This window comes from Lycium ferocissimum, chromosome 11 (assembly GCF_029784015.1).
Source record: "Lycium ferocissimum isolate CSIRO_LF1 chromosome 11, AGI_CSIRO_Lferr_CH_V1, whole genome shotgun sequence".
Taxonomy (NCBI): Eukaryota; Viridiplantae; Streptophyta; class Magnoliopsida; order Solanales; family Solanaceae; genus Lycium; species Lycium ferocissimum.
This window is the reverse complement of record NC_081352.1, coordinates 10,286,909-10,306,944: the sequence shown is the minus strand read 5'-3', so window position 1 is coordinate 10,306,944 and position 20,036 is coordinate 10,286,909. Positions and strand designations below refer to the sequence as shown.

At 32.8% G+C, this 20,036-nt stretch overlaps 1 protein-coding gene and 1 pseudogene across 5 annotated transcripts; both read left to right on the top strand.

Moving 5' to 3' along the window:
* The first annotated feature begins 207 nt into the window (after nt 1–207).
* Nucleotides 208–7,891, top strand: LOC132037465 (uncharacterized). Of its 5 annotated transcripts, none has more exons than XM_059427998.1 (15): nt 208–529; nt 1,794–1,853; nt 2,147–2,247; nt 2,387–2,465; nt 2,812–2,872; nt 3,029–3,075; nt 3,164–3,256; nt 3,386–3,476; nt 3,989–4,025; nt 4,639–4,755; nt 4,839–4,986; nt 6,571–6,663; nt 6,738–6,806; nt 7,455–7,497; nt 7,583–7,891. In XM_059427998.1, the coding sequence occupies exons 2-15, from the start codon at nt 1,821–1,823 to the stop codon at nt 7,681–7,683; spliced, it is 1,113 nt and encodes a 370-aa protein (XP_059283981.1). In that variant the 5' UTR covers nt 208–529; nt 1,794–1,820; the 3' UTR covers nt 7,684–7,891. The 5 variants fall into 5 exon arrangements, with proteins under 5 accessions (XP_059283981.1, XP_059283979.1, XP_059283980.1 ...); XM_059427996.1 differs by having other exon boundaries at nt 1,756–1,853; XM_059427997.1 differs by lacking the exon at nt 6,738–6,806 and having other exon boundaries at nt 1,756–1,853.
* A 10,369-nt stretch (nt 7,892–18,260) lies between these two features.
* On the top strand, nt 18,261–18,917 carry LOC132038034 (two-component response regulator 24-like; annotated as a pseudogene).
* The last annotated feature ends 1,119 nt before the right edge of the window (nt 18,918–20,036 follow it).

Sequence of the window (20,036 nt, the reverse complement as noted above, 5' to 3'; positions counted from 1 at the left end):
TTTATGCCAACTATTATCGAATGACATGAATAGGCTATTTCTCATAGTTCAATGACATATTTGAACTTTTTTCATTTTTTCTAGACCCCTCAGAAACGACATCTAATCAATACGTTCCGACTTATAATAGATCTTAATTTCCGTTCTTTAATTCATGCAATTTCCCCTTTTACCAGCGCGCACACACCCCGCACCCCCTTCCCCCCCCCCCCCCCCCCGAAAAAAAAAAAATCATGCACTAGCTTTGTTGTATTCACATGACGACGTCGTTCGTTGAGTGTCTCCCAGAATTTTTCACTCTCATAACATTTGACAGAATCGAAGTATTTAAGACGGTGTCTATTTTGGCAGAAAGTTTACAGGTCATTTGTCAGCAAATCCAAGATCCACTGGTCCATCAGTTCCAAAATCTTTGATTAGGACTTTCTTGGTTTAACGATTAGGGTACAATTACCAAAAAAATTACGTTAAATGGCATTCTTAGGGGATAAGGTGGTAGCTGTGATCATGGTTGGTGGACCCACAAAAGGTCTGTAACCATTTTGCTATTCTTCATTCTTTTTCTTTATCAGTTTCTTCCAAGTTTTAATTTTTTTTTTCTGCTTTAATCAAAATTCTTAAGCACCCAAACCGATTTGATTATAATTCAATTCGTGACGATCATAAGTCTCATTGATAAACAATTTGTTGGACAAATACTCAATGCAGTTACCATTAAATATACAGATTTCAAAATCAATACTGTATTTAAGCAATTGTTTCTTTCGAATATCAGTTTCCAACTTCCAATCAACAACGGGAATGGCGAAACCAGAAATTTTGCTCAGTGTTCAAGATTTAATATATACATGTGAAGATTAATTTTTGACCATTATACTTTATACAACAACAACAACAATCCAGTCAAATCCCACAACGCGTGGGAAATGCAGGAAGTAGAGTGTACTGAGACCTTACTCCTACCAAAGTAGGACGAGTACGTTTCCGAATGACCCTTTTAATTTATACTTTATAGTATTATTTTTTATATATATATATATATATATATATATAGAGTATAATTCTTCGGTGAAGGGTGTTCGAATGACCACTCTTCACTGAATGTGGCTGAACAACGCACACATACTTCACAAGCAATGCATTTATCAAATTTGGAGATATACACATACATGGTTTGCTTGTTACTAAGTCTAGCCTCTCTTCTTCTTTAGATCCCTTATTTCACTCCTATGGTAGTATTGATTATGTCAATGCAAAGGAAATGAATACATTTACATACTATTAAATCTTATAAGCGATCCAGATAAAACGGGAAATGAAAACATTTACATGCTATTAAATCTTATAAGTGAACTAGATAAAAAGGAATCAACCGTTTCCAGCTGTTGTTCCCCTGCCTAGAGCTTTCATCCCGCTTTCCTTATTTCAATGGGAAGGGGGGAATCGCCCATCTAATAGCCCTTTCTTCGCCAACGGTCTTTCCAAGCAAGATGTACTTCTTGCTGGCTTTCATCTTAATTAACTACCAAATAGAAGAAACTATTAATAAGGAGTGAAAGCCGCTTGACAGTAGATCGCGTCAATGCTGAGGAAATGTAAACATTTACATACTATTAAATTTTATAAGTGAACTAAGATAACACGGAATGTTGATTCCGTTTTATCTAGTTCACTTATACTGGATGCTCATGTGCAACATGATTCGGACTTGATCATATAAAAGATTCTCTTCTGTATTCTAACGGAAAATTGTAGGTACTCGTTTTCGGCCTCTTTCTTTCCATACACCGAAGCCGCTCTTCCCTTTAGCTGGTCAGCCTATGGTTCACCACCCGATTTCCGCATGTAAAAGGGTATGTTTCTCTTCTTATTATTTTTCTTAGTCAACCAACTATGTGTCTACTAAAAACTAGTTCGGAACTTGCAAGCTCATGAATTCTGTATACTTATAGAAGAAAAAAAAGGAATTCAAAAAGATTGAGACTTTATGGCGTTCCCTTGATTTTTGATTAGTTTTCGAGGTGAGCTGTGTAACTTAGACCAAAAGAGTATTTTACTGGATTTGCTTCATGTCCCCTTTCTATGTCATGTTCTCAGAATTATTGTACAGTGGCTTATGAGAAAAAATTGAATGTCTGTTATGCAGATACCCAACTTGTCACGAATTTTTCTTGTTGGATTTTACGAGGAGCAGGCATTTGCCTTATATGCCTCTTCAATATCTAGGGAGCTTAATATCCCTGTCAGGTGAACCTAGGGCATTGGTTTCCACTTGATAGTATGCTATTTTATTGAGCCAATTTTCTTTTCTCTGTATTTTCTGTTTGTTATAGAATGAGTCTGACCTGTTGGTTCAAAACATGACTCTTTTTTAATGATTCTTTAGATATCTGAGGGAAGACAAACCTCTTGGGTCTGCAGGTGGCATTTCTTACTTCAGAACTCAGATCATGGAGGATCTTCCAGTACGTCTTACCAAGTTATTGCATCTTTGTTAATTAGACGCTGTATGTGCTTAAATTAACTGATCAGAGGAAAAGAAAAACACAACTCGTTATATGTGCTGATCAAATGCTGACCCTGCACCTGCCCTCTCCCTATCCAGCGAACATATCCTATTTATGATTGTGTCTTTGCTTTTTGTGTACCAGACAGTGTACATTTTGACGAACATTTGGTAAAAAAGGCAATATATTTGGCAAACCTCCCATGGTGCATGGATGTGTTTATCATGTTATCTGATTTCTGTTAGCTTTTCCTATTCATAGTTGGTGAGCTTTTTGTTCTCTTTTTTTGTTTCTTTGATGGCAGTCTTACATTTTTCTGCTAAACTGCGACGTGTGCTGCAATTTTCCATTGCCAGAGATGCTCGGTAGGTTTGCACTAGTTTCACAATTGTACCATCCCTCTCATCTAGAAACTAAAATAAAAAGAGAGCACTCAAGCTCTTTTCTTTTCCACAACTATTATTTGTAATTCTCATGCTCTCTACAGCTTCAGCTCATACACTTGACAATTCTGCTTGCAGATGCCCATATAAGATATGGTGGTATGGGTATATTGCTAGTTAGCAAGGTAAAGTGCCAAAGCTGAAGACTGATTGGTTTATGGATGGGATTTTCTTGACTTAGATCGGCATCTTATCATATTTGTGCATACACAGGTTTCTGCTGAATCAGCCAGCCAGTTTGGTGAGTTGGTTGCCGATCCTGTTACTAAAGAATTGTTGCATTACACAGAGAAACCTGAGACCTTTGTACGTGTACAATTAAATATCTGTTTAGGTTGTTGAAATACTGATGCTTGATGGAGTGCAAACTCGATTTGTACTTCTTTTTTCTGATTACATTTCCTTATTTCCTTATACACATTTCATGAAATGCAGGTAAGTGATCTGATAAATTGTGGGGTTTATGTCTTTACCTCAGAAATATTTAGTGCCATACAAGATGTTTCCACACACAGGAATGACAGAGGTAAAATCTATCCAATATTGTTCCCTTATCCTGTTGGTCTGTCAATATAATGCTTTAGCATTAATGTTTCTTCATGCATTTAAGCATGTTGATAGCTGTGCTTCCCTAATTGTCACCACATAATAGCAGCTAGTTGTTTTAGCCAGGACATGTACTCTTTACGGTACCGAGGAGGATAGATGAACATTTGTGTATATAGCAGATGTGCTTTATCTTTCACTATATTTTAGAAGAATTGGTGATATTATGTGTAGATGCAAGAGCCTCAGATCAACACATCCTAAACCCTGCTAGACCGCATGCCATACTGACTAGGGATAGGGATTTATTACAATAAATCCAATTTGACTACGGTCCTCTTACCAACTAGTTCTGATTATTACCTATTTCGAGGAATTCGATCTATTAACCGGGTTATGATATCGGATAATTTTGTCGTTGTTGTGTTTTTGGGGGTAATGGATTTGGGATATAACTTTTCTTGATTTGTGCTTCGTGTTTCTTAATTTCAGCTACTCTGCATCATTTTTCCAGCCAGCATGCAACAAGGTGATTCAAGTCTCAATTGATTTTCTGACTTTCAAGCAGTTATACCAATATGGTTTTAGTCTTAAAGCTTAATAGTCGTGAAAAGAGTTTCAATACCAAACCTAAGTGTCCTACTTTTACCCATTTAAGGTGCAAGTTATTTGCTTGTGAGATATAATTTCTCTCTCATATGTCATAATTCATAACCATGTTTTTTATTTCTCAGTCATAACATGTTTTTCATTAGCTTTCTTGAGGTGTTCTTTTGTTTCATGAATTTACTACCACTTGATCCCTTGTACCCTTCCTGATATTTCCTTGAAGGTTCTGGCATTGCATTATTCTAGTGTTATGGTGGTAGTTTTAACTTATTCTTGGAGACTGGGTACATTTGGTATGATTACTCTTTAGGACACATTTTTGACTGCTGCACATTAGTAGTTACTCCACTTTCATGACTATCATCTTCTTCTTGCAAATTTATTAACATTTGATTGTCTATTGTCATAATATTATGCAATATAACAGAGTCAACAGTGATTGCACCCAATGACCTCTTCTCTATATTAATCCATCAATGTGGTTAAAAGACAGTTTACTTGTATTCATTGTGTTTCACTTCTCTTTTCTATAGGTCCCTTCCTAAAGATTTTGTTCGGTTGGATCAAGACATCTTGTCACCTCTTGCTGGAAAGAAGAAACTGTACACATATGAGACCATGGACTTCTGGGAACAGATCAAGACTCCAGGGTATGGTCGTTACTGTTACAGCCTCATTTTCTTATGCTCAGAAAGTTTGACCACCATGACAATATCTTTATTTAACTTTTTAGGATGTCTTTAAAGTGTTCTGCTTTGTATCTTGCTGAATTCCGGTATACCACTCCCCATCTACTTGCTAGTGGAGATGGCACCAGCAATGCCACAATTGTTGGGGATGTTTACATTCATCCATCAGCTAAAGTACACTCAACAGCAAAGGTAGTTCCATCTTCTGTCTTAAGGTTGTTATACCTTATATTCAAATATTACTCTTGTTGTTCAGTACTGGATCAAAGGATTCAGAATGTTGATTCAGTAGCACTAATCGGAGATGTTACGTGCGGAACTAAGATACAATTTGTTACTCCCTCCGTCCCAATTTATGTGCCACACTTTCCTTTTTAGTCTGTCCCAAAAAGAATGTCACCTTTCTATAATTAGAAACAATTAATTTTAAAATTCCCCTTTTACCCTTAATGAAATGATTTATAGGCACACAAATATCTAACGTTTATTTTAGACCAGAAATTTCAAGTCTTCCTGTCTTTCTTAAAAATTGTGCCTAGTCATATGGTGTCACATAAATTGGGATGGAGGGAGTAAAATTTAAGTGTGATATTACTACATCTTTCCCTGATTTATGTTAGCAATTCTATAATATATCTCTACAAAATAGATATGTTGATTGATAACTCTGTGATAAGAATAATGTATAGTTCTTCTAGATCTTTTACCATAGAGAAATTGAAGACTTATGCAATGATATATTGAATTTTTCGTTCCCCCAAGGGATGGCCTAGCGGTTGAAGAGTTGGGATCGACAACCTGAAATCAAGGTTCCGAATAAAGCAAAGACACTAGGTGAAATCTTTACATCTTCTAAGTCTTGGTAAGCGGAGTTGTCCAATATATGTGATGGTAGAAGGCACTAGGTACCCGATGGATTAATCTAAGTGCGTGCAAACTAGTTTAGACAACTGCCATTTAAATGGAAGTAAGTAAAATTAGAAGTTATTGATAAAAACAAAAAAGAACACTTATTGTTAGCTTTCATATAAGAAAAAAGAGAAATTTCAATTATAACATTGTTGAAAATTTTGGAAAAAAAGGTTCATCAAACTAGAATAAAGCGTTTGAAGAAAATGTAAGTGTTCAAGGAATTGCATAATTGTTTTGGGTACTCAGATGTTTCTCAAATATTACCAAATTCGAGAGGGGTAAATGTAGTTTACCATATTTATCAAGCTAGAGGAAAAAGAAAAGGTTCACAAGTGGAAGAATGTAAAAAGGAAAGGTATTATTGCTTTCTTTTCTCTTAAATTTTTGAGGAGCTTTAGGATAGGAGGTAATAACTAATTTAATGTCATACTTTTTCTGTTTTAATTTAGGTTTTAGTAAATACGCATCCGACAATGGGTTGGGTTTCCGTTGGGATGGGTTTGGGCTGACGGATAACAAATCCCAAGATAACAGTATGGTTTATGTAGAGGAAGTTTAATGGGGTAGCTAGGTTACAAGCCTTTTAACCCCTTATTATTTCTAGAGTCCTAGAGAACAAATAATGGATCGTGTTGATTGTTCTTAATACTTTCTAATAGAAACTTACTTTTTTTGCTGGCATCAGCTTGAGCTATCCTAAATTACTTAGCTAGTCATTACTGCAGGTCTGACTTGCTCTACTTCTTGGTTTATCTCAAATGAACTGTTAAAAGTTTAATTAGTTTATGAGTGGAGGTTTGAGATGGCTGAAGCTTACGCATTTCTTTTGTTAACTCTAAATATTACATGTTCCTGGACAAACAGATTGGGCCGAATGTTTCAATATCTGCGAATGTTCGAGTGGCTGCTGGTGCTAGACTCGTCAGCTGCATCATTTTGGATAACGTAGAAATCAAGGTATTAAGCAAAAATAATTAGGGTATGTGGTGAAACAAAAATGTGGTGTATAACTGGATGTTTTTCACTTCCAGGAAAATGCAGTTATCATGCATGCTATAGTGGGGTGGAAATCATCTATTGGGAAATGGTCCCGAGTACAGGTAATTCAGAAAATTGGGGAACAGTTTATATCACTGAAATAACTCATAACTCGACTTATTCCTGAAGATCATTGTCTAGTTTTTATCAACAATCTTTTCTCCAGCATCCACTGGGTGGTCCTTTTATACTCTTCGTCACTTCCACAAAATCCGTAATGCAAGACTTTTTGGACCGTTAGAAACTTCTCTCATGGTTTCTGGCGATCAAATCATTTTGTTGATAATTTATGCATATAATTATCTCAATATGGTCAACCTTCCATGGGTTCCATGGTAAGAGTGCAACGTGTGATGTGTAGGTTAGGTGCAGCCGACCCTTGGGGATTTCTCGATTATCAGAAGAAGAAAAATAATCAACCTTCCACTAGCGTATTATACCACAACCACCTATTCTCTTCGTTTAGTTCAGCTCTCTGTGTATCTGTGCTATCGAGTTGCTAGGAAGAAGGCTTCTCTTATAATATAGCCTAAGCTGGCAACTCTTACAAGTAGTTCGACTGTTGGCGTACTACCGTTGTGTCTGATGAAGAAACAATAGTGGATCTCCTAGAAATTACCAATTTATATTCTTGTGATATATGGCTGTAGTAAATACATAACGCACGGTGTATCTATATGCTTAACTGAGAGTATTTGGTGCTGATTCAGGCTGAAGGAGACTACAATTCAAAACTCGGGATTACAATTCTTGGTATTTATTTATATGGCTTTTGCTATATTTGTGACAAATTTGCTTCTTTCTTTGGTAATTTATCTTTTAATCATTGATGGTGCAGGTGAGGCCGTAACTGTTGAAGATGAAGTGGTCGTGATTAACAGCATTGTCCTTCCAAATAAGACACTTAATGTAAGTGTACAGGAAGAGATTATCCTGTAAATATTCAAAGTTTTGATTCCAAGAGCTCTATACCACCTAGAATCTACCTTCTTGTCACAAAAGTTTAGCTTATTCATAATCCCTAATAAATACCTCTTCTTCTTGCATCAAGCATTCTTGTATTGTGGATTCATCTGAGTTAGAAAACAATTGGATGTTTTCTTATAATACTGAATTTAGAAGACATGCTTAACTAACATTTCGATTATGTTTTCTCTTGAGGTTCTAGATACCTACTACAGTTCCCGAGGCTGCATGTAGATTTCCTGTGACTTCAGACTTCTAACATGTAGGGCATATATATCTATCTATTTATATTATTACTGGTATCTCGATACGTGTATTGCACGTGAATGCCAAGCCTTATATTACGCAACATATTAAAATAATGTCAATATTTTAAAAATAAAGCTTTAAATATTTTATTATACATGAAAGAATATCATTAATATTTGAACCTCGATTAGCTTTTTGTTTAAATTGAAAGCTATCGTGCATCACATTATAGAACTATTAATCGCAATATAAGTTTATGAAAATAACTAACATACCAGCAATAATATCTTTTTGGCACTAGATACCGGAGCACGACATAAGTTAATTATTTTATTTTATGCAATAATAAGACTAACATATTTTATGATGTTTTTTGAAAGTTACATGTGGAAAAATAAAAGTTTTAGGAGCAAGAGTTCAATAATTTGTGTTATAGTATATTTTCTTTGTTTCAAGTTATGTGACCTTATTTTTTTTATTTTTTTTTAAGAATGTGCTAATAATCATTTTAAACCGCTAATCAAACCTTAAACATCATTTCAACACTGATTGAATTTTAATTATTTTTTAAAATCCATAAACATCATTTGAACGATCATACCTCTAGACTAAAACGTGATAATCTATAAAATTTCACATATATGTACTTGGAATGTAGGAACTCCAGGAAATGCTCCTGGAGTAGTATAATCTTTAAAACTTCACATAAATGTATGATAGTTATATGTCTCTATTGTATGATATAACACGGGCATATAATTATATGTGTGGTATAAAATACTCTTTCTATCTTTATTTTTACGCGAACTATTATAGTTATGTATTTACTAAATAAATTATATTGGCTATTTTGATGCTTTATAATTAGAAACTTAATACATTGAAAAATGCCTACTTATCTTAGTTGCAATAAGACCAGACTAATTTATTTCGTACACATATTTAATTATTCTTATTACAATATTACAGTTAGTCCTGTTACCTTTATACTTGTTTCTTCAGATATTATTCCTTATTCAACCCAACTTTTAACCAGTTGTAACTTTTAAACTAAATTAAGTCTGTTAATAAAATATTTATTTCAAACTAAAAATTAATTTTATAAAATAATTCTAACCGGTGTTTCTCTACCTATTTAACATATTAACTATCGAATAACTAAAAGCTATGTAGGATATATACTTTACTGAAAAATCTATGGAGAAAGAAAGAAGTAAAAGATGCAAATCAGATTGTCACTTAAAAGTTTAAATGGGGCCCACCTAAACGTGTCAACCGGTTCGAACTGGACCGGACCGGTAACCGGTTACGGAACCGGCCGGTTTCCGGTTAAAATCTAACCGGCCACCGGTTCGGTTTACGGTTTCAAATCCAAAACCGGAACTCGGTCCGTTCAAATGACCAAAACCCCTTTTATTTTATTTTTTGTATAGTATATATATATTATAGTATTTATTAGTATATTGTAGGTATATTTACATATGTTATATAAGTTTATAAGTAAAGTTTAAATATTTATCGACGAACAAACAAAGAAGTCGGAATACAAAGATATACGTGTGTATGTATATATATATATATATATATATATGTTAAATGCTTAAGCCTTAAGTTATACTACATATACCTAAAATATAGTAAGAATATACTTATTATATATATCAATATACTTAGGTTATATAACTTATATATATATATATATATATATATATATATATATATATATATATATATATATATATATATATATATATATATATATATATATATATATATGTTAAATGCTTAAGCCTTAAGTTATACTACATATACCTAAAATATAGTAAGAATATACTTATTATATATATCAATATACTTAGGTTATATAACTTATATATATATAGATATATGTTTATATATATATATATATATATATATATATATATATATATATATATATATATATATATATATATATATATATATATTATAGTATTTATTAGTATATTGTAGGTATATTTACATATGTTATATAAGTTTATAAGTAAAGTTTAAATATTTATCGACTAACAAAAGCTAACAAGTCGTCATAATACATCATATACGTGTGTATGTATATATATATATATATATATATATATATATATATGTTAAATGCTTAAGCCTTAAGTTATACTACATATATACCTAAAATATAGTAAGAATATACTTATTATATATATCAATATACTTAGGTTATATAACTTATATATATATATATATATATATATAAATGCTTAAGCCTTAAGTTATACTACATATACCTAAAATATAGTAAGAATATACTTATTATATATATCAATATACTTAGGTTATATAACTTATATATATATAGATATATGTTTAAGTTATATATATATATATATATATATATATATATATATATATATTATCACGATATAGGGGCGACGGTATATAGGCTACCCACGAGCACCTCTCATTCTATTCTTCATCATTCCTCTATTAAAGCTCTCTCTACTAATGCATAAGTTTATAGAAAATCATGATTTATATAAGAACATAATCGCTTTATATACAAATGCCTTTCGGCCAAAACAACCGATATATATAATGCAATGTTATCTCAAAAGACCATCTAACCCATAATCTGCGTATCTACGAGCCTCTCTTCCCACGACTCTACATATATACGGAACAAGGCTCCGTTATACCCAAAATGAATATACATATATATACAACAAAAGAATAGCCATAAGCACCTCCGAACAATGGAGTGCTCTCAGTCAGCTGTCAGAACTATAGATCTGGGTCAAGCTCAGCTCCCTGCCACTGTGGGCATGAACACGACGTCCATGAAACGGACGTCGGTACGAATAATGTCGAGTATGAGAGACATAAACAATGAGGAGAACAGATAACATAATGCGACATCAATATGATCTATACCGAATCCGATCGACAATTATAAAATAAATAATGCATCTTTGTCTTACTCATACTCATCATGATCTCATGTGTGCACAAGATGCTAACTGCCCGTCCTTATCGGTACGACGTAATGCTCAAGTATTAGCCCGCGTCCAGGCATCCCGCGTCCGGTGTCATCTCATGCCGCCCACTAGTGGTGTCCGCCCGTGCCAATCGGCCATGGTATATCGTATAGCCGCCGCCCTTGGCGGTGACCGCCCGCCAACTAGGCGCGGTATGCAATGCTCATGACATGCTTCTAATATGCTCATATCATACTCTTATACTTATCATGTTATGCTTCGTCATATCTTAATAATAATGTACTTATCATATATATATGCAAAGGATTGTAGCCGATCGTGTTCTATCGGGCGACGGAAGGTCGTGAATCCCCTACCTTACTATGAACAATTATAAGCAAATCGCCTCACCTCGAAGGAATCAACATATAGGTGAGTAGAAAAGATGAATAGCATCATTATCAATATGGCATCATCATATCATATCTCTTATCTTATATAGACATTTATGGATCTAGGCTTTTAGCTTCTTGGAATACATCAACTCATGAAGAGCGAAAGAACTTCTACTACGGGATTCATGCCATTGGAAAGAAAGGACTAGCCTCACATACCTGGTCGTTTAGCTAAGCTATCGTCCTCCTATTCTCTTTCGATGCCACGTCGTCACCTTCATGAGAGGATTTGAACTAGCATTAGTTAATCGACTATAAGATCGTTCTACACATTCTAGGGAGAAATGGGACAGCACTTCCTTTGCTTATACTACTCTTCCCATGTTCTATATCAACTTCCATCATTCACAACAATATTCATCCACAAGAAAAACCCAAAGGAAATCCATGATCAATAACATCAAAACCATGAACCAAGAGTGTGAGACCTAAGTAGAAGTCATCTTCTCCAAGGAATCCCAAGAAAGAAGAAGTAGGGTTTTGGAGCTAAGGAAGTATTCTCATCCAAGGCTTGTCCAAGCATCATCCAAGGTAAGATTCATGACTATCCTACGTGATTTAAGGTGTTGTAAGGTTAAGAAACATGGATTGTAGGAAAGCATAAGGAAGGGGTCCTGAATGGGTGAATAGTGCCCTAAATGATGATATGCTATGATTGTAAATATGTTGTAAATGATGTTTAGGCTATGAAATGAGTATTGTATATGCGAAAATGCGACGATGAGCTATATTTATGAATGAAGGGAAACTAGAGAAATTGGTTGGTTATGCTCAATGTATCCGATGTCGATATATATATATATATATATATGTTTAAGTATACTATATATACTTATAACTTATATATTATACCTTATATTTATAGCTTAATTTTTTTCTAAGTTTATAAATTCGTATATATATATATATATATATAACTTACATATATATGTATAAGTATATATATAAGTTATATATAACTTACATATATATGTATATACTTATAATAAATAATATAATGTATAACTTAAACATATATATATATGTTTAAGTTATATGTATACTATATATTATAAGTATATTTTTAATATATTTTAGTTATTTTTCAAGTATATAACTTTCTAGTTTTTAATTTAAGTAGATGTATATTATAAGTATATTCTTAGTATATTTTAGGTATATTCATAACTTAATATAAGTAAAAATATGAACACAAGTAAATAGAAGAAAGCTCAATGAGCTATATATTTTATTCATTCTTGGATAACATTTATTTGCAAGTTGTAGTTTTTTTTTTTAACTTGCAAATAATACATGAGTTGTAAAGAAATAGTAGAATAATAAAATCACCAATTGTGAATCATTTCGTTAATTTCCCTCATATCATATTCGGTCATGGAGATATTTTCAAAGTCTTCCATTTGGTCCGGTCCACTTGCTATCAAATCTTCAATTTCTTCCTCTTCGCCTTCCTCCGCTTCTAAGTTTTGGTTGCATCACTCCGATCTAATCCAATCGCGAATGCACACTAGTACTTACAAGCTAAAGCCGGATAATGAGTGTCTATGGTCTCCAATTTGTTGTCTTCCTTGGCTAAATGCGCTCTCCGAAGCCACGGTTGATACTTGAACCGTAAGGATATCTCGAGCCATTCTTGAGAGTATCGGATGACTTGCCTTGTACTTCTTCCACCATGCTAAGACGTCCAATTCATCCAGTTCCTTGATATCCACATTTGGCTGCATCAAATAAAAGTTATATTCATCAAAGTTTGCACTAGAAGAAGGAGTTGGCTATGAATGTAAATCTTTTAAATGCGATAAACCCGACAAGCCCTTTTTACTACTTTGAGAAGTAGTAGGGCGTGGAGCAACGGGTGTAGCACGTTCTTCTAAATTAGAATAATGAGTAAAAACTTTTCTAAACTCGTCATCAATAGCGAGTTATGCATTAAAGATGGTCGAACTCCCTCTTCAATTTCTAAAAATGTATAAATTTGACCAACCAATACTTTAGTATAAGACACTTTTAAACAAGGATTTAACAGAGAACCCAATATAAATAAAGTTGGGATGGGAAAAAAATACTTCTTAAATTTGATTATTATTTCAAAAATAGCCGCTTTATAACCGGGTTTATATTTATACTCTTGTAAAACTCTAGTTATTTTCGCTAAGTGGGCTAAAATTCCTGTTACCGTGGGATAGAATTGTTTAGAAAAAACAAGAGTTGCATTATAAAAAATTTCTAAGAGTTCAATACATTCTTTAACATCTTCCAATGCGTAAAATTTAACCAATCATCACTATTAATATTATATTTGTTGTGAACTTGTTGTATGAGAATCCTATACCCATATGCTTGTTGTAGCATAATGTAAGTGTAGTTCCACCTAATCTCAATTTCTACTTGAATTTTCCTAGGTCTAAGGTTATTTTCCACACAAGCATTCTTAAAATCTCTAAGTCTTTCCCTATTAGCATTACAAAAAAGAAACGCAACCGCATCTCTAACTTTTTGAATAGAATCGTCAAAACATTCAAGACCATCTTTAACAATTAAATTTAAAATGTGACAACTACATCTCACATAAAAAATATTTTTTAGCGGAGGATTTAATTCTCTTTTTAAAAGACCAATCGCCTTTGTATTATTAGAAGCATTATCTAAAGCAATACAAAGTGTTTTTCTATAAATATTAAAAAATCTCATAATAGTAGATATTGAATCCGCTAAAAAAATTTCATCGTGACGATCTTTTCCTTCATCATACAAAAAAGCTATAATTCTTTTTTGCATAATCCAATTGTCATCAACCCAATGACATGTAATAGCAAAAAAATCTAATTTGTTAAGACTAAGACCTAAATCAGCGGTAAGAGAAACATTACAATTTAAAGAATTAAATACATGGCGCAAATAAAATCTATATTTTTTATACAAATCTATAACATCCGCTCTACAAGTACTTCTAGGAATACCCTCAACTAACGGATTATAACAACGTTGAATGTAAGTAACAAACCCCAAACCCGAAGGAAAGGAAAATGGTAAACAATCATAAGCTACTATTTTAGCTATTTCTACACGCTCTTTTTTCTTGTCATACTTAAAATTTCTACCGGTACGTGGGTCTATCGTAATTTGAATACCCCCCACATTTGAACTCGTTTGCTCTCCCCAAACATCCATATGTTTCTTTCTCATATGACCATTTAGTGTACCCGTTCCACCATCCTTACTAGTTTCTTGCCTAAAAGCAAATATTTGTCCACATAGGGTACATTTATCTGTTTGGCTTTCCCTATCCTTAGTCATAAATTTTTAAATTTTAGCGGTTGGCTTTCGAGTTCTAGGCGGTTTGTCTTGTGTATGTGATTGTGCAGGACATGTATCTTCTATGAGATTTTCGGGGGCTTGTGTTTCATCATCATCATCATCAATTTCATTAAAAGTGTCGGTAGAATGTTGTTGCATTGCCCTAAAGACCTAAAAGTGGATTATTTCCACTAACATCAATACCTAAATTAGGCGTTTCTTCCACAAATGTTTCCTCATTAAGCCCACCCCTAACAATACCACTACTACTACGGCACCACGTCTAAATCTCTTTGCTATTATTAAATAGAATTAATTTAAATAACACTCAAATAAATCACAAGAAAATAAATTGCAACAAATTAAATTGCTAGAATTAAATTGCGTAAATTAAATTACGAAAAATAAAGATAGAGTTGGAACGAATGTACCAAATTGCCGGATTAATTTCCAACAAAGTGAAGGCGGCTAGAATTGCAAATCCACCAAAGGTACTTCGGATTGTTGCAAAATCACTAACTCCACTAACAATATTATAATTGCAAAATTAATAATTGAAACTATAATAAGACTTTATAATATTTATTTGAGAGAAATTTAAAGTGGCTAATTGTTGCAAAGTAACTATAATTGAGAGATTGAGATTTGAGAGAAAGAGAAGAGAGTGAATTGGTATAGATTAAAATGAAAATGAAGAAGGGTTTATATAGGGGTGGGGGATGGGTTAAAGTGTTAAAAAAAAAGGTTTGGGGGGTTGGGGGGGGGGGGGGGGGGGCAAAAAAAAGAGTAAATGGCCGTTTGGCAATGACCATTTTAGGGACCGTTACTTAACGGTCTAATAACGCTCCTCGCTCGGCCTAACGGCTATATTAATTTTTTTTTTAATTTCACCGGTTTAACCGGTTCGGTTACCGGTTTGAACAGGTTAAACCCGATCGGTTGAAGGGCTTAGGCCCACCTTTGTAGATGAGTCATTTAAGAATTGTGCAAATAAAGCGCGTGGCTTCGAAATTCAAGGAGGACCCACACTTTCACTAAAGTCACCTAGGCACTTAATTGTCCAAGATAGAAAAAGTACATAGATAAAACAATTGAGTACAATATTTCTCAAACACAAAAAAAAAAAAAAAAAAAAATGAAATATCAAAACTACCCCTCTGTGCAAGCAGGCATGTCGACGATCCTGATTCTCAAACCCATGCTTCTATAATAGTAAAAATAGTTAATATTACTTGTCCAGTATTTCAAAAATAGATTTTCACATTCACTTATCACTTTTAGCATATCAAGAAAAGATATTTTTTTTTTCTGTTTTACCCATAGTATTAATTACTCACTTCAAATTATTTTTCAAATCCCATAAAAATATGCATTAATTAATATGGATACATTGGTAAATTATGTGCTCCATTTATTATTTTTCAAATAATGTAAAAAGTTCAAAGTGAATAAGTAAAAGTGAACAGAGGGAGTAGTAATTTATTTTTGCACGTGCAATTTGATGTATTTATCCGCAACATGACATTTCTTCTTCACATGTGTCAGATGTTGCATGGGAGAATGGACCTAGCTGTGCATCCTTCCATTGAGAAACAAAGTACATCAAGGACATTTGTTTCATAATTAAATGAGATGGGTTTTTTGGTCAAAACAGTAGAAGGTACTCTTTCTCATAGCATTATTGTACAACAGACATAGCAATACCTTTTGGTAAATGACAAGATTGTCCTCGGTCGACGATCCTGCCTCCAAACCCACTCTTCTATATAGTAGAATTATACGACATCAATAATCAAATTAGCTCATGATTTTTTGCACCTTAAAGAAAAATCTCAAATCTTTTTCCACGTAATTCGTGTACACAATAGAAAAACAAGTAAGCAAAGAATATAATTGTTTCAAGCGGGTAAGAAATTAGCATAGCATCGAAAATAACGATTAATTAACATTAAAAAGGGGTAGGTTTGTGAATTGAATGATTGTGACGATTAATAAAACAATATGACGCAATGTCTTGAAGAACAAATGTAAATTTTTTGGTATAACCAAATTTGGAAGCACAAGAATGATTGAGAGTTGCTAGAATAGTCGTACTTCAGATACTTGAATTTTTACAAATCCATTGATCACATCCCTCAATTAAAGAATTGAATCAATATGTGCTGTTGAATTACAGTTTCTATAACAATACTGATAGTACTAATAAAATACTATGATATATTGTATTAGTCATGAGCATGAATCATTTTACAAAATTTCACTAAACATAAATTAAAGAAAGTAATATGAAAATAAACTTTGAAGACCTCGGCTATCAAAACAGGCCAAGTTTATCATCAACACCCAATCCCGATCTTTGAACAAATTCATGAGTGATGGAGAAAATTCATCATTAGGCAGCTTCCTAAAGTAAACATTCCACAATTTGATTAGGACTTAGCATTACTTAGCTCAGTTATATTCCACCTGAAAACTAACATTTCATCGTTCCCATTAAATAAACTTTTAGCTCTGTCCAAATTCTTATATCGAAGAATGTACCTAAATATCTTAAAAAATGGAATCGCTAACTTTTCCCGAATAACTTGATGATGAGTAATTTTATTCATCATCTGTCATGAATTTTTCAGATAAAATTTTGGAGCAAGATATGTATCCATTATCTCTAGTGGCCAGACGCGTGTATTACCAAAATTCTGATGACAACATCTAGTCGGGTCATTCAAAATCTTAATTGTAACTACTCTTTTGGAGTTATTAGTAATTTACTTTGTCAATGTGACTAATGAGAAAGTATTGTTTCTTGTTTATTTCTCTGTATATACATGTGTAAGGCGCACTTGTTTGAGTACTATCAAGGTAAAGCATTCAAGTTTTCATTCTAGGGAAAAGAAAGGTAGTAGCGTCGCCCGGCTAGTTCGTAATTTTTGTTTATGAATTTCATACTGTTTTCTGTTTTTTTTTTTTTTTTTTTTTTTTTTGAGGCCCATCATTCATATTTCATGTAATTGGAGAATAAAATGGTATAGTCATATCTTTGAATAAAAACAGCATAAGATTATGGTTAACTTGAAAATATTTTAATCTTATTTTAAGAAAAGTAGCTATGTTTTATTTGAAAAAGTCTTATACTAAAAATCCTCAGCATGTTACAATGTGGCATTGAATTCCTACGTGGTGTTTAGAGTGAGAACATAGAATTGCAATGGTTGTATTGGGGCTATTATTATAGATGTATATAAAAGGTGTTCATAAAATATATCATTTGCATATACATTATTATGCGAACAAAACAATTAGTTTTGTCATTCAGGAAAGATTTCAATAGTGGGATATACTAATAGATTAATTTCAAGTTAAAGACAACCTCACAATTAATGTTTTTAAAATCACGAATATATTGAATGAACGGTATTTTTGAACAACAGACAAAGTTATGTACCCTCTAATTAAGACAATTAGGGTGATATATTACCAAAAATAAATGTTTATAATCTACTTCAATTATTCAAGAGCTTAATTGTGGTCATTAATTTTATACTAATAATTTTGGATTTATCAAATGTTAATCTCAGGGAAAATGTCATCATCCTATGATGCCTCTTCTTCACTGAACAACACGAATGCTAACCAGAGCATTGAAAGAAAACTGAAAGCACTTATGGTATATGATAACCGTGTAATTATAAGGATCCACAAAGAACTTCTAAGGAGATTTGGTGTGGAAGCTCATGAAGCGAAAAATGGCCAAGGTCCTTGCTCATCACTCTGGTGCATGCTTTGATCTGATTCTAATGGACTTAGATATGCCAGTGGTAAATACTCGTCAGGTATTTAATAAGTCATAATTTTGTTTTTATTTGAACATTTTAATTTTATCCTAATTTATGGATAAAATAATAAGAAATATTTTCAATTATGCAGACAATTAAGGAACTTCGAGATATGCATGTGCGTAGCTTAATTACGGGAATTACTTTTCTCGGAGAAGAAGAGATGAAGCCATTCATGGATGCTGGCCTTGATTATTATTATCCGAAACCGCTTCCCCTTCGATGCAGTTCGCCATCTTGTGGAGAAAATTAAGGAGGATGCTTAGACTTATCAAAAGCACATGATTTAATGTAACATATATATTAATCTTTAGAGATGTTAAGAAAATAAGTCCGACAACTTGATATTAGTGGAGATAAGTTACATTACTTTCTTGTTTGATTTCTGAAGCATGTATACCATACTTACAATTACCAATAAGGGCTTATTGTTAAGAACTAAGGGATTTTGGCATTTCGAATCAAGCACTAAAGTGTGAGACATACCATATAAACATGATATTAGTTAAAATGGATACCACATTCATTAAGGATTGGATAATACAAATAGATAACCTAATAGAAATATAAACATAATAAACTTTGATTTTGAATAAGAAAAATTTCTACTGCTAATTTCTTCAGCATTATCAATTTGATTATAGAGTTTTCACTTTTCTATTTCTTTTAGCGCATACCTTTGATTCGCAAAACCGCAGGTTATGATCACAATGTAGAGTTGTGTTACATGTTCATTTAATATATAAAATTAATTTGAAACTCAGTAAGTCAATGAGGCTAAAATTCAGAACCCATAAATTTCATTTTTTGAATTCGTCTGGCGTACAAGAATTGATTTCCTTCAAATTTAACACAACTTTGCGCACTGTTCGAGTTTGATTAAATATAAATACAAATACCGCATAGACATAACTTGCATTTTTGAACTGAAAGCAAAGGTATAAACATAACACTTAAATATTTTACATTGTGTGATCTTCTGTCTGACTCACCTCTTCTCATCTTTTTTCTTACTGATTAGTTTTTCGCTTTATGTAAATCTATTGCATTGCCTTGTCTCAGAGCTAGAGAAATTCTTTAATTTGAACTTGGGCGTGACTTTGCTTGTTATTTTTACACCAACATACATGAATATGAATCAGACGCATTCAATTTAATTAACACTTTAGTTTTGGGTCATCATACAAATATCTTTATGGCGTAACGCAATTTTGGTTTGCTAAAATGAAAGTAATGGCTTTCCGAGGATTGTCTTTAAACTCTCCTTTTTACGTCCTACTGCATTATGAATATTTGCCAGAGATCTCGTGACTTTTGTAGAAACTATTTTCGGTGAGTAGATTTAAACACAAATCTTGCATAGTCATACTTACGTTTTTTTTAAACTAAAATCAAGCTACAAGTACAAGATATAATATGATCCAGATCAGTTCTGGAGCTAGAATTTTCGCTAAGAGGAGTCAAAAGGTTAATTTTTTTTTAAGGAATTCAACATATCTAGTGTGTGTATATATATATATATA